We start from the raw sequence: 16148 nt of genomic DNA, 5'->3' as shown, positions 1-16148 counted from the left end.
TTAAAAACACAATATTTGATGCTCATGTTGTGATGATTTCGTCATCATCAACAAGGAGTTGACAACATCTGATCTCACTTGATCTTGGCTTTCTTTGCCACAACAATTGTGTTATACAAGCACACAGTTACAGCAGCCAAAAACAAGCAAACACAAGTAGTATAGGGGCCAACATCCCAACTAAAGCAAACACTGATCACCAAAAAAAAAAAAAAAAAACACCTGGACAATTTGAACATTCAGAGAACATTTAGACAAACGTTAGCAAAAGTTTTTTGTTAGCTGGGATGATTGATATATGCGCACAACACCAGTTTAATCTTGATATTTATAGGTTTAATTCCTTATTGTGATTCTTATTCATTTATAGTAGAACGCTGTCTTTTGTTATATTACACTCATCCACCATATAAAACAAATGTGTTTATTGGTTGACAAGTTTGAAAAGTTCATTCATCATCATTGAATCATGCATACTGTTTATTAAAACACATAAACAGTATATGTATACTGCACAGTAATTAACAAGCTAATATTCCATTCTTCATTTTGTCTGCTGTTTTTTTTAATCCATTTGTTTTCTTCTTTTTTTTTCATTACTAGCCTGACATATTTATCTTTGATGGTATACAGAAGTGAGCCTATGCTATCAGGAAACTGAATCGATTGGCAAAGGATGATTTTGTCACACAAAAAAAAAAAAAAAAAAAAAAAAAAACCTTTCCATAATATTTACACGAGATCTATGCTGTGTCAGTGACATCCTCATGTAAGAGTAGTTTAGTTCTGTCACAGTCAAAGAATTGTTTATTTTCCTTGGCTCATAATGTATTTAAGAGAATGCAGCGTAGAGGAACATACAAAAAGGCATGAATGTTAATTGTCTTTACTGAGAATAGTTGCAGTCAAATAAAAAGAGCCAAATAATATAAAACCTTTGTGTTGTCTAAAATTGCATAAATTCGATCCGAAATACCCTGTAATAATTTAATACAACAAATCTTGTTTTTGTTTTTTTTGATTGTTGGGGAAAAAAAGTTTATATTCTGTTTGATTACATGACATTATCATACAGAATAAGTTATTATTCAAACAGAATAAGAAAAACAAGAAAGACATAAATCATATGGAGAATCGGTATACAACTGGACTTTCTAATTCAAAGAAAAATAACACCAAGACGTGACGAGACCATATGGGTTTCATTTTCCTTCATTTGCATAAAGAAGGAAAAAGAAACCCATATGAGTCTTTTCATGACATGGTCTTTAATTTAGGAGGTCCAGTAATGTCCAGATGATGCTGAAAAGTTTTCTTTGCTTCAGAACCAGCTACATGCGTCTGTACACATGGACAAGGTTTTTACAGCTTGGACAGTGATGCTCTACGTCCTTGCAGCCATTCACACAGAAAGGAATCAAACAACATGGCCAGATCCTGCACAGAAAAAACAGAGGAGAATTAGCATGTTCCAAAAGTTCTTAAAGTGTTCCTTGTTAGCTGGGAATAGTTCCTTACCCAAAGATGGCAAGAGCACCACAGATTAACCACGCCATCGTTCCACATGTGTATGTCGTCTGTGTGACGATCTGCTGCTGGCAGAAAGGACATCTCATCTGCCCAGGCGCTTCAGTCGGACGTGGGAACACTATCACTATACATAAAGAGATCATATTGATGAAATACATTTAATATGATCATAAACCTCGAACATACTATTCTATTCATATGCATCATGCATGAACCTTCTAGTGTTTGACTGAAGCAGAGTCTTATTAAACTAGAGCTTTTCTGCTCACCCTGGGGAGGCGCACACTGGACCACCTGAGTGACGGGCATGACGGGCGGTTGGTTGTAAATAATCATTGGAGCTGAAAGAGAAAAAAAGCTCATGATGAAAACCTACAGAACCAATCTGTCTTCTGATGCGCCCTTTATGTGTTGTTGAGTGTTTTAAAAGCTTTAAAAAATCCTTGAGATAAGGACATTTTAGCCTCCATCATAACTTTAAACATTCATGGGAAAATACATCTGCATATGACTGCCTCTAAAGCAAGATACTGACGAATAGTTATAAATCTTTGCATCAGAATGCCCCGCCCACTGGCGTTCAGTCGCTCAACAGCTGACATTTGCTTACAATGGATGCGAGCGTCGCGTCAAAAGCAAAAAGAATCCATTATAATCACTGACGCTGTCTACACTGGAGGCTCCTTCAGTTTCTGCATCACAAACTATAAGCAAACAATTTCATAATGGTTTGTCTGTAAATGATTCCGTATATATATATATATATATATATAAAGCCTATTTGTTTTTTGTGCAAAAAACTTAATTAACATTAAAAGTGAACCTCATGGAATATTCTAAAATAATAAAATAATCCATGTCATGACCCCTTTAAAAAGAGAGTCTCAAATCACAAGACATCAACAGTCACCAACAGTTGAAGGCTGGACTGATGGGTTAGCAGCCATTGGAGCTGGAAAACAGAAAGCCATGATTTACAAATGGCGGCACAACTTGAGGTTTATAAGTCAGAATTGAAAAGGCCTTTTCTCCAAGTTCTCTATTAATCTGCATTTGATCATTATTTATTTTTATTGTGTTTTGAGGTCATATTTATGGAAGCCCATTTCCGCCACATAAAAAAAGTGTTTATTGTTTCACGAGGTTGGCAACTACAAATTACAAATATAAACACAAAATTAAAAACACAACATTTGATGCTCATGTTGTGATGATTTCGTCATCATCAATAAGGAGTTGACAACACCTGATCTCACTTGATCTTGGCATTCTTTGCCACAACAATTGTGTTTTACAAGCAGCCAAAGATAAGCAAACACAAGAAGTATAGGTACCAACATCCCAACTAAAGCAAACACCGATCACCATAATGGTGACTTCAAATGAACCAAATAACAACATCTAAACCTATGTTAATTCTCAATAAGAACTTCTGTATCTGACTGAAATAGTCAAAGTATCTGTACTTTATGTCTGTGATTAAGAGCAGCACGAGTGTCTTTCGACTGCTTCTGAGGCTCAGGATCCAGCGTTATCTTAGGACAGGGACCCTGGCGCTTAGAAAAGGGGTAGCGCTTAGGGAGCGGGAACGCTGTTGAGGCTCGGCTTGGACTGAGCGTTCAAAGATGAAGGCTTCATGGGCTGCTCAGTCTGCATACTTCTCTGGCTGCTTGAAGCAGCTGAAGCGCTCTGCAAAACCATCCACCATGGGGCCGAAGAGGCCGGTAGGGGAGACTGGGGAGTTGAGGAAAGCAGCCTTGTCTGTGTCCTTAATCTCTGTTCAGTTTAGCCCCAAGTGGTGTACCATTCCTGCACCATTCTCCTCCACTGTGGCTGCAAGACAGCATGTGGAGGGCACTGCAAGTGCTGTAAAGCCAGAGTTCGTTGCACTTCTACACTCACCTAAAGGATTATTAGGAACACCTGTTCAATTTCTCATTAATGCAATTATCTAATCAACCAATCACATGGCAGTTGCTTCAATGCATTTAGGGGTGTAGTGTTGGTCAAGACAATCTCCTGAACTCCAAACTGAATGTCAGAATGGGAAAGAAAGGTGATTTAAGCAATTTTGAGCGTGGCATGTTTGTTGGTGCCAGACGGGCCGGTCTAAGTATTTCAGAATCTGCTCAGTTACTGGGATTTTCACGAACAACCATTTCTAGGGTTTACAAAGAATGGTGTGAAAAGGGAAAAACATCCAGTATGCGGCAGTCCTGTGGGCGAAAATGCCTTGTTGATGCTAGAGGTCAGAGGAGAATGGGCCGACTGATTCAAGCTGATAGAAGAGCAACTTTTACTGAAATAACCACTCGTTACAACCAAGGTATGCAGCAAAGCATTTGTGAAGCCACAACACGCACAACCTTGAGGCAGCAGAAGACCCCACCGGGTACCACTCATCTCCACTACAAATAGGAAAAAGAGGCTACAATTTGAACGAGCTCAACATAATTGGACAGTTGAAGACTGGAAAAATGTTGCCTGGTCTGATGAGTCTCGATTTCTGTTGAGACATTCAGATGGTAGGGTCAGAATTGTCAGAAGGGTCAGGCTGGTGGTGGTGGTGTAATGGTGTGGGGGATGTTTTCTTGGCACACTTTAGGCCCCTTAGTGCCAACTGGGCATCGTTTAAATGCCACGGCCTACCTGAGCATTGTTTCTGACCATGTCCATCCCTTTATGACCACCATGTACCCATCCTCTGATGGCTACTTCCAGCAGGATAATGCACCATGTCACAAAGCTCGAATCATTTCAAATTAGTTTCTTAAACATGACAATGAGTTCACTACTAAAATGGCCCCCACAGTCACCAGATCTCAACCCAATAGAGCATCTTTGGGATGTGGTGGAACGGGAATCGTGCCCTGGATGTGCATCCCACAAATCTCCATCAACTGCAAGATGCTATCCTATCAATATGGGCCAACATTTCTAAAGAATGCTTTCAGCACCTTGTTGAATCAATGCCACGTAGAATTAAGGCAGTTCTGAAGGCGAAAGGGGGTCAAACACAGTATTAGTATGGTGTTCCTAATAATCCTTTAGGTGAGTGTATATGTGCATGTGAGGGTGCTTGTACAAACAATGATGGTGGAGATGATGAGTGATCCAGTGATTGTGAGTGATAGGCATGTAAACTGGAGAAACTGGAAGAACTAGTTGAGGAAAGACCACTCACCGAGAAGACAAAGGATCTTTCTGAAAATTAACATTTGAACTCACTCTTGTGAAGTTAGCATCACCATTTGAGACACAAGTCTCACCTAAGCAATCCTAATCTACATTTCTTCCTCCATCCCTCATACTGAGATCACCAAAATTTCCCCTCAAGAACCTTTATGGTTTAATATGAATAATTATCATACAGTTTTACACGTTTGGTATCATTTGAAATGTCTCAGTGCAACTGGTACAAAGGTCTGATTCCCAAATAAGTAAAACAAAAGGTAATAAGGTTTTTAAGAGTTTAGAGATAACTGGCACACAAAGGAGGGTGTGTCTCCAGGCAAACGGCCTCCTGTTCTCAAAGGAGTAAAGTCAATGTAAATTCCCATTGATAGCAAATGTTTCCATAAATTGCCACTGTGAACTCATGTTTACATTTGAAAAGAGGTTTCTGCCTTGGTCTATCTATATAAAGAAATGCAACGAGGTCGGCGTGATTCTGTACCTCATATCAGCCCGTGATGCAGCGAGCCGCCGCCAAAAATACTTTGCCACGAGAAAAGACAGTAACACCCAGAGACATTCCCCGCTGGTCAGATGCCTACATTGGGCCGATTGATGAGACCATGAGAATGAGAATTCATGAGAGAGACCATGATAATTCACTGTTGTTTTTCTTTTGCTGCTGTGACAGTGAGTTTATAAAGCATATTTGTTATGGTGAGAAAAAGCCAAGAGAAAGATCCTCGGGTGTTTTTGGCTGTTGTGATGAATCCATAATCATCATGGACTTGTCTGATTCTCTGATCTCATCATGTCTCTAATCTTTGATTTTATGGGTCTTTTAATTTTATATCTGTTGATTATAGTATTTATGTGATCTCACAATACGATATCCAGCGGTGATTTGGTAATCAGTTTTTTTGAAGAATTTTTAAAAACTTCTAGTGCATAAATCATTTAGAGGTACTGCAACATTCAGACAACAAGAATCAGCATATGAATCTAAAAAATGGTGACAATCAAAAGTTTCATGCCACAATGCATGCTAAACACCCAGCATGCATTGTGGCATGAATAAATTATGGAGCTGAATGGTCTTACTATTTAGCTTATTAGCTTTTTTTTTTGCTGTTTTTTGTGTGACTTTTTGTTGTTTTGTGATGTTCAGTTTATTCCCTTTTTGTTTATTGTAACCACTGTTGAGATTCATATGCTAATATTTGGTATCTGTGTGTGTCTAAAGATTTTTTCTCCGTAATTCTCACCCGGGGCAGGCGCAGTCGGAGTGACGGGGGACATGGGCACCTCTTGTTTCTCCACTGAAGCTGCTGGAAAACAAAAAAGACCTGATATCCAAATGGCAGTACAATATGGTATTTTCATTGTTGTTTTTTTAAGGTAAAATAAATAAATCATGCTTTGGCTCACTGTAAAACCTTTCTGTAAAAAAAAAAAAAAAAAGGCCAAATTCTGACAGTAACGCCATTTTCCACTAAAACAATAATATATGTGTTCATCACACCCTATACCCTCCTTCACTATTCCCTTCATTATTTCACTAATATAGTCCAATTGAGAGACTGAATGAAAAGAAGTGAGTAAATTCAGACACTGATGAACACCTGATAAGCAGAATCACTGAAGGAGAAAAGAGAAGAGAATCAATTTCGAATTTTATTTATTTTAATATATATATAAATGAATGCTCTTACTATTTAGATTTTATTTAAAAAAATAATAATAATAATAAATTATTTTTTTTATTTTTGTGTGACTTTTTGTAGCCTGTTTGTGATATTCAGTTTATTCCCTTTTTGTTTATTGTAACCATTGTTGAGATTCATATGCTAATATTCGGTATCTGTGTGTGTCTAAAGATTTTTTTCTCCGTAATACATTTTATTTGCAGTTGATTTCAGTTGAATGGCAGTTTATTTCAGGCCGTGTGGCTTTAAGTCAATTGTAATAATTGTAGAGTACAAGCATGATGTGGAACCAACATCACATTGTAACATTGATTCAATGATGAAATTGAAATATTTTTTCAACATAAATTGCTTGCTATCGGACAGCTTTCAAAATGAAAGTTTCGCATCAGAAAAACATTTAGAATTACCCCTTTTCTGTTGTTTCTTTTTTGGTTTGCGGTCCACATGCTGCGGCGTCTGAGTGACGGGGGACATGGGCTCCTTCTCCACTGAAGCTGCTGGAAAACAAAAAAAGCCTGATCTCCAAATGGCAGTACAATATGGTGTTTTCATTGTTGTTTTTTAAGGTTAAATAAATAAATCATGCTTTGGCTCACTGTAAAACCTTGCTGTAAAAAAAGAAAAGAAAAAAAGGCCAAATTCTGACAGTAACGCAATTTTCCACTAAAACAAAAATATATGTGTTCATCACACCCTATACCCTCATTGACTATTCCCTTCATTATTTCACTAATATAGTCCACTTGAGAGAATGAATGAAAAGAAGTGAGTAAATTCAGACACTGATGAACACCTGATAAGCAGAATCACTGAAGGAGAAAAAGAAATTGAAAAGAGAAGAGATTGAATTTTGAATTTTATTTATTTTAATATATGTGTAAATGTATAAATTATGGAGCTGAATGCTCTTATTATTTAGCTTATTAGCTTTTTTTGTGACTTTTTTATAGCCTCTTTTGTGATGTTCAGTTTATTCCCTTTTGTTTATTGTAACCATTGTTGAGATTCATATGCTAATATTTGGTTATCTGTGTGTGTCTAAAGGTTTTTTTCTCCGTAATGCATTTTATGTGCAGTTGATTTCAGTTGAAGGGCAGTTTATTTCAGGCTGGTGCTCTAAGTGATGTTGGGTGAAGTCACTTCTTGTTGATGTTCAAAGTCTTGTCAAACAAAACGGAGGCTAGCTTGTTATGTTTCGTGGTGCAGGTTGGCCCAGTTTGTTTTTGTTGCTGTTTGTGGAGCCTGGCCGCATTTTTTTACAGTGTGTTCAGGGGAAAGGCAGCTAGCGGATAGTGAGGAGATTGCTGTATGTGACAAAAGATGTTTCAGCCTAAAAAACGCGTGGCATCGCTTAGAGCACCTTTAAAAGGGTTAGTTCGCCCATTTAAGACATGAAGTTGTATGCAATCCTTACCAGCACTATAGTGCATACACACTGACCCACTCTGTGGTCACCTCCCTGGTCAGAGTTCTGGCCGCTGGAAGTTTTTCAAGAAAGTATTCCCGGTTAGTTTCCGGGGCCTCAAAACTGTGCGTTTTTACGTGAAAAAATTATATGCGTTTCAAAGCTTGATTAATTTACATCACAAAAAACACGCCAGACAAAATTCATACCTCAGTTTTTAATCGGCACTATTTTCTTTCCATTTCTATCAATCCGCGCTGATGTCAACGTCAACAGTGCGCACGTTCCGATCAGCTGTTGATAGCGCGACTCGCTGACAACATGTCTGACTACGAAACTTCTGATGATGAAACCAATTTTAGCACAATGTCAGACGGAACAGATGATGATTAAAGTAATTTTAGCACAACGCCAAAGGGATACCTTTATGAACTGGAGTATACCGATGCCGAACTTCAGCAGATGGAGATAGAACGGGAAGAGAGAGAGAGCGAGAGGACAGAGATGAAGTTGTCCAAGTTGATGCTGGGCCCACAGCTGTAGCAAGAGCCAGGATGAACGACAAATGGTGGTGCACTTGTTCAAATTGTCAAGTTATGCCAAGCTATTGCTGCCACGAATGGGAACTCATGCCACAGATGCAAAACCTATCGATTGACGAGGAGGCCAACTGCATTACAGGTCTGTCTGCATTACATCCAAATAATTTTCTCAGCAAATTGTACCTATATCCCTATATACTGTTTTTATATTAGACCTCTTTTCACGTGATTTCCACTGCAAGGTTATTATAGTTTTGCTTTTTTTAAATTAGTTTTTATTTTAATATCGTTTTCAATTTTGCTTTAAATTTAAGTTTAGTTTTAGTTAGTTTCATTAGTGGTTTTGTTAGTTTAAGTTTAGTTTTTATTTTGCAAACACATTTCTATTTAGTTTTTATTTTATTTAGTTTCAGTTTTAGTTTTAGTAATTATAGTTTAGCAGAGCAAACAGAACACTTCCAAAGCGAGACGCAGAGTGACGCTTTTTTCAGAGTGACACTGGTACATACAACAAAAAAACAGCTAAATTAATCTGACAACCTGCTGTGAAGCCAGTGTGATTAAATAATGAAGTATCTATGCAGTGTGTGAGTGTGTACATGTTTTTCTAACGTGGTGGGGACTTAAACCTGAATGCACACACACTCATGGGGACCTGTGTCACTGTGGGCCTAAATTAAATCACACAGAATGAGTTTTTTTTGCAAATGTGTGTGATGGGTCGGGTGTGTGTGTGTGTGTGTGTGTGTGTGTGTGTGTGTGTGTGTGATGGGTCGGGTTAGTGTGTGTGTGTGTGTGTGTGTGTGTGTGTGTGTGTGTGTGTGTGTGTGTGTGTGTGTGTGTGTGTGTGTGTGTGTGTGTGTGTGTGTGTGTGTGTGTCTGTGTGAGTGTGTGATGGGTATGTTTAGGGGTCGGTTTAGTGTAAGGAGACAGAATATACAGTTTGTACAATATAACAACCATTACGTCTATGGAGAATCCCAACAAAGATAGTGTGAGAGAGAGAGAGAGAGAGAGAGAGAGAGAGAGAGAGAGAGAGAGAGAGAGAGAGAGAGAGAGAGAGAGAGAGAGAGAGAGAGAGAGAGAGAGAGGCTGAGGCTCTCTGCAGTAACCAGTACCCAACAGCCTCAGGACAGCAACGCCAAATCAAGCAGACCAAACCAAATTATCAACAAGCAGAAAGAAAAATATATTGATTACTGGAAAGAAACGACCAAAACACAAAGTAAAGTACAATGTTATCTGACCCTAAAAAGAGAATTCACACTGGCAAATTACCTGAGTACGATAAAATGTCCTAAACTAAGAAAAATGTTGACAACATACAGACTGAGTGAACACAGCCTGGCCATAGAGAAGGGTCGCCACAGACACAAGAGGAGAGACTCTGCTCCCAGTGTGACAGGGGACAGGTCGAGACAGAGCTGCACTTTCTAACCCTCATGCCCCAAATATAATACACTAAGACAAAAACACTTTGCAAACATTTCCCAAATATACCCTGAATTCGAATCCATATCAGACACACAGAAACTCCCATATGGGAGAAATGCCCAAATGTGAAATAATTGCTGCAAAATATGTCTCTTCATGCCATGAAATGAGGACAACCAGTGGAACCTCAGATGGATAAATTGTACAAATTTTCAAATAATTATTTTTTTGATTGTTTGATATTTTAGTAAAAAAAAATTATAAATGTATTCATGCATTTGTTTACTGATTAATTTTATTGATTATTTTGTTCATTGCCTATGTAATGGCCAATGCTTTGGCAATACTGGCAATACTGTACAAGTCATGCCAATAAAGCTCATTTGAATTGAATTGAATTGAATTGAATTGAGAGAGAGAGAGAGAGAGAGAGAGAGAGAGAGAGAGAGAGAGAGAGAGAGGACATGTCTCCACATGGATAACAATATTATTAGCAGAAAATCTTTTATAAAAACAAAGATAACAACAGCACCTTTCAGCCTGTCAACCTTCATGAAAGCATGACATCACAACATTAAAGGTATTTTTGTGCTTGACGGACTTGTTTTGCTGTTGCACCCGCGTCTCGCACGCAAATGAAAGGACATTCTAAAAACGCTTCGCTCAAGTTAAAAGAAGTTCAACTTGCGTCTCATTACCTTGAGTTATTATTTCCCATTCCACTGCCACAGACGCATCCTTTATGAACAGCCGCTCAGGACTAGTGATGTGTACGCTGGTCCTTCATTGAGCGCGTCACAGGACAGCGGTTAATCGCCTCAGCAACTTAACGCGTGTGAACAGGGCTGGACTGGGACAGAAAATCGGCCCTGGCATTTTGGCCCAGACTGGCCCACTACATATGATCATAAACACCACCCATCTTTGCACGCCTTTGAATATGTTTTTGTTTAACTCCTATTCATTAAAACCGCTAATGCCATGTAATGAGTGAGTATAAACGAGTGAGAGTTAACAGATGAAATAAGTACAAAATTATAATTTATTAATACAGTCGAACTATACTCCACAGTGATGAATCCAAAAAACAAGCTATAAGCTGCATTGACAGTGTTTCTCAAAGGAATTTTGGTAAAACTGTGGTGGGTGGACCTCTAGGGGGGTTTGGGGGCATGGTCCCCCTAAGAATTTTTTTTGCATTTTAATGTTAAATTCATCAATCTGGTGCAGTTTGAGGGTTCAAAATTAAAAGCTCCAACCCATATTCAGTGTGCAAGTATAACAAAGAAAACAAATCAAACCTCTTTTAATAACAGTGTCTGTCTATATTACACTACTACATAATAATAGTTATAATATTAATCTCATGATAGTAGCCTATATATTGTAAAAAATAATGCACCGAAAAATAAAGAAAACTTTCATAATTAGTTTTGTACTAATTTCTAAACTTGAAAGAGATAAGCACATGATCTTTTATTTTGACGGAAACTGCATCGAGCTTTTATTTTGGCGGAAAACATGGATACAAACGTGTCTCATTAAACTTCTAGTAAATTGCTGTAATTGTCAACTATGCAGATGTGGAAATAATCTGTAACCGGGTTATGGGTTCCTACACTCATAGCCAAAGTGTTTTGAAAGTAGTTCTGCTTACCGCGGACTCTACGTTACACTTTCTCATCTCTCTCTCCTGATCCTCCTGCTTGAAGGGCCTGTATCTATTTTTCACGCTATTTCTCTGCACATTCCTTGCGTTTCCTCTCCATCTCTCAGACTATTTTGACAGATACACACTTGACACTGCACGCTCACTCAAAGCCCAAAGGGGGAGGTGTTTAAAGATGTGATTGGGCCAGCCCAGTGTCAATCAAGATAACAACCAATGGGCCGCTGATCTACGCGTTTCATCGGCCGGTCTGTCAGTGGAAAAAAAAACTAACGCTTACTTTTTTTTTGACCAATGCATTACACCGGCACTAACCCAGCGCCGTCAATTAAACAAAACAAAATTAATGTGCCGCCGATGTACGAGTTTTATGGGCCGTCAAAAAAAAAAAAAAAAAAAAAGTATGAGATGTATCGGCCCAAAAGCACGTCGGCCCACCGGGCATTTGCCCGGTATGCCAGATTACCAGTCCAGCCCTGCGTGTGAAGCGCCATTTACAGGCATTTCCCTAAACAGCCAACGGTCAGACTTTCCACCAAAGTAAAGAGCTTATTAAATACGAAAACGATTATTTATTTTTGCTAATTATTATTTTATTTCAGTTAGTTTTTCAGTAACTGTTGTTAGTTTCGTTTAGTTTTAGTTTTTCATTTATTATAAATTTCTAATTTTATTTCAGTTTACGGAAATGTTTTTTGACCAATAGTTTAAGTCTTAGTTTCAGTTTTCGTTTACGAAAATAACCTTGTTCCACTGGAGTCTAAACATTGTTTACTGTACAGTTCAGACATGGGATCATAAAGTTAGTAAATAGAGCTTACCCGTGGTACTGGTACAGCAAAACTCTTTCAAATCTGTTTTTTTTTTCCTCCTTGGTTGGGGATGTAATCGTCTTCGCTGAAGTGAGCGCTGCACACACGAAAATCCTTGATTCTGGATATTTTAGCTCCCGCAGAGTAGCCGATGGCAACCAGCCAAAGCTGTCTCATATTAGCTATATCCGAAACAGGAAAACGATGGAATCTGAACGGTGATCCCGGCACATTCTTGTGGTCACAACCTGGGAACTTACAAGTTCGCACCATTGTTAATTTTCTACTTCTTTTTACGTCGTTGTCATTCGATTGTGTAAACACTATGGAACAGCTGATCGGAACGTGCGCACTGTTGACGTTGACATCAGCGCGGATTGATAGAAATGGAAAGAAAATAGTGCCGATTAAAAACTGAGGTATTAATTTTGTCTGGCGTGTTTTTTGTGATGTAAATTAATCAAGCTTTGAAACACATATAATTTTTTTCACGTAAAAACGCACAGTTTTGAGGCCCCGGAAACTAACCGGGAATACTTTCTTGAAAAACTTCCAGCGGCCAGAACTCTGACCAGGGAGGTGACCACAGAGTGGGTCAGTGTGTATGCACTATAGTGCTGGTAAGGATTGCATACAACTTCATGTCTTAAATGGGCGAACTAACCCTTTAAGTCAATTGTAGTTGGTGACGTGTTACATTTTCTGAGAGTACAAGCATGATGTGGAACCAACATCACATTGTAACTTTGATTCAATGATGAAATTTAAATATGTTTTCAACATAAATTGCTTACTATCAGAGCTTTCAAAATGAAAGTTTTGCATCAGAAAAACATTTAGAATTACCCTTTTTCCGTTGTTTCTTTTTTGGTTCGCGATCCACGTCTTCTTTCTCCACTGAAGCTGCTGGAAAACAAAAAAGACCTGATCTCCAAATGGCAGTACAATATGGTGTTTTCATTGTTGTTTTTTTAAGGTAAAATAAATAAATCATGCTTTGGTTCTCTGTAAAACCTTGCTGAAAAAAAACAACAACGGCCAAATTCTGACAGTAACGCCATTTTCCACTAAAACAATAATATATGTGTTCATCACACCCTATACCCTCCTTCACTATTCCCTTCATTATTTCACTAATATAGTCCACTTGAGAGACTGAATGAAAAGAAGTGAGTAAATTCAGACACTGATGAACACCTGATAAGCAGAATCACTGAAGGAGAAAAGAGAAGATATTGAATTTTTAATTTTATTTATTTTAATATATATAAATGAATAAATTATGGAGCTGAATGCTCTTACTATTTAGCTTATTAGCTTTTTTTGTGTGACTTTTTGTAGCCAGTTTTGTGATGTTCAGTTTATTCCCTTTTTGTTTATTGTAACCATTGTTGAGATTCATATGCTAATATTTGGTATCTGTGTGTGTCTAAAGATTTTTTTCTCTGTAATACATTTTATTTACAGTTGATTTCAGTTGAATGGCAGTTTATTTCAGGCCGTGTGGCTTTAAGTCAATTGTAGTTGGTTTGTTCAATTATTTGAGAGTGCAAGCATGATGTGGAACCAACATCACATTGTAACATTGATTCAATGATGAAATTGAAATATGTTTTCAACATAAATTGCTTGCTATCGAGGCAGCTTTCAAAATGAAAGTTTCACATCAGAAAAATATTTAGAATGACCTTTTTTCCGTTGTTTCTTTTTTGGTTCACCATCCACCGGTTGAGAAACATTGACATCCTGCGGCGTCTGGACCCCTGGGAATTAAAAAAAAATACATACTAAGATGCATATTGTGCTTGCTGAATGCAGAGTCTGGGTAATCTAGGGCTTTACTTCTCACCCGGGGCAGGCGCAGTCTGAGTGACGGGGGACATGGGCACCTCTTGTTTCTCCACTGAAGCTGCTGGAAAACAAAAAAAGACCTGATATCCAAATGGCAGTACAATATGGTGTTTTCATTGTTGTTGTTTTTAAGGTAAAATCAATAAATCATGCTTTGGTTCACTGTAAAACCTTGCCCCACCCCGCCGCCAAATTCTGACAGTAACATAATTTTCCACTAAAACAATAATATATGTGTTCATCACACCCTATACCCTGATTCACTGTTCCCTTCATTATTTCACTAATATAGTCCACTTGAGTGGACATATAGTTCACTCACTCAAAGAAATGAGTGAATTCAGACACTGATGAACACCTGATAAGCAGAATCCCTGACAGAGAAAGAGAAAGAGAAAAGAGAAGAGATGAGCAGAAACACAAGAAATACAACTGACTTCCAGCCAAACTAAGTATGAAACCAGTTTACAAACCAGTTTGACATTATTTATTTTCATACATGCACAGAATCTCTTGTTGAGATTTAACAGAGGTTTAGATTGTTAATGTTTTATTTAAAAACAGTAAAGTTTTGCTTTAGTTGGGCTCTTGACCCTTGACTTTATAACAGTAGTTTTTCTTTTGCTGCTGTGACAGTGAGTTTATAAAGCATATTTTTTATAATTACCTTACCTTATCTTACCTTTTTTCTGTTGTTTCTTTTTTGGGTTGCAACCCTTTTTTGGTTCGCAATCCACCGGTTGAGAAACACTGAAATTCTGCGGCATCTGAGAGGGAATGTTGGGCTGGACCCCTGGGAATTAAAATAAGATGATCATAAACCACTAACATACTATTCTATATGCATATTGTGCTTGCTGAAAGCTTCTAGTATTTGATTGCAGAGTCTGGGTAATCTAGGGCTTTTCTGCTCACCCGGGAGCTCATCCAATGGCAATCCAGGATATGGAGGGGGATCTAGTTCTAATTCCATTATCAGCGATCTGTGAATGAGAAAAACATAAGTGATTCAATGATGTGAGTTCTACACACTGTAAAACTTTGACCTGTACATTAATGGTAAAATACTGGCAACACTGTAACCAGTATTTTACTGTTAATTGTACAGTTCTTTACTGTAATTTACGGTATGTTACTGTAAAGATACCATGCACTAAATGAAAATTCGAGTTAACTCATTTCATTTGCAGAAATCGACTGCCTTAAATTGACCAACTGCCATGACATTTATAAACTAATATTTATAATGCTCTAATAATGTGAGCATATTACTACTGTGAACTTATTTCTTTTGAGTCCACTTAAAAATATTTTAAAGAAAGAGATTTTCACCGGTTCAGCAACTACACAGTCACTGCCTGTTAAATAAAGCAATATGCAGTATTTTCAATGTTTCTTGGTCTTCTTTGGTAATGTTTCTATTACTGTTAAAATACATTTTGTGGGTGTGTGTTTTTTATCCTACACCTTTAACGCTTTTAACCCTATGGGAAAATCCTGTAGTGTCCACACTATAAAGAGTAAAAAAAATTTGCCCAATGGAAACTCGTTAATTTCGCAAAAACTGCCGTTTTTCCGGCAATTCGAAAAAGAAATATTTCTCAAAACTGCAATGGTTTCTCAAAACTGTCAAAACAAACAGTTTTTGCGCATTTACAGGTCACCTGACGTAGATGACGCGGTATGTTTGGACATAATACGAGACAGAGTTCTTTACAGGACAAAAGAATTACAGGAATATTAGATTCTAAACCTCAAAGAAATGGCACAATCAAGACCTTTGAGCAGATATGAGGGAGAAACACCCAGAAACACCAGCCGCTCCAAGTATAAGGGTCTTTCCTTACCATTAAAGCTTCACTGTAAAAAAAATTCGTAATTTTAACGGTAAAAAACTGTAAAAAAGCAACGGAAAAGAAATGTTAATTCCTTAACGGTATGTACCCTTACTATATACAGTGAAAAACTGTAATAGCTCTCACGGGACATTTCATGTAATTTTACAGTAATATATTGTTAAAT

At 37.8% G+C, this 16148-nt stretch overlaps 1 protein-coding gene across 1 annotated transcript; it reads right to left on the bottom strand.

Moving 5' to 3' along the window:
* Nucleotides 1-788: 788 nt before the first annotated feature.
* On the bottom strand, nucleotides 789-15099 carry LOC308687902 (uncharacterized protein; the record flags this gene model as incomplete). Its single annotated transcript, XM_081360727.1, has 10 exons — nucleotides 789-1437; nucleotides 1519-1654; nucleotides 1800-1871; nucleotides 5970-6032; nucleotides 6821-6910; nucleotides 13122-13181; nucleotides 13994-14038; nucleotides 14125-14187; nucleotides 14809-14919; nucleotides 15042-15099. 10 exons carry the CDS (start codon nucleotides 15097-15099, stop codon nucleotides 1332-1334), a joined length of 804 nt encoding a protein of 267 aa, XP_081216853.1. The 3' UTR covers nucleotides 789-1331.
* Nucleotides 15100-16148: the final 1049 nt, after the last annotated feature.

Source organism: Scardinius erythrophthalmus, assembly GCF_964197995.2.
Source record: "Scardinius erythrophthalmus genome assembly, chromosome: 3".
NCBI lineage: Eukaryota > Metazoa > Chordata > Actinopteri > Cypriniformes > Leuciscidae > Scardinius > Scardinius erythrophthalmus.
This window is presented reverse-complemented; position numbering and strand designations above follow the sequence as displayed.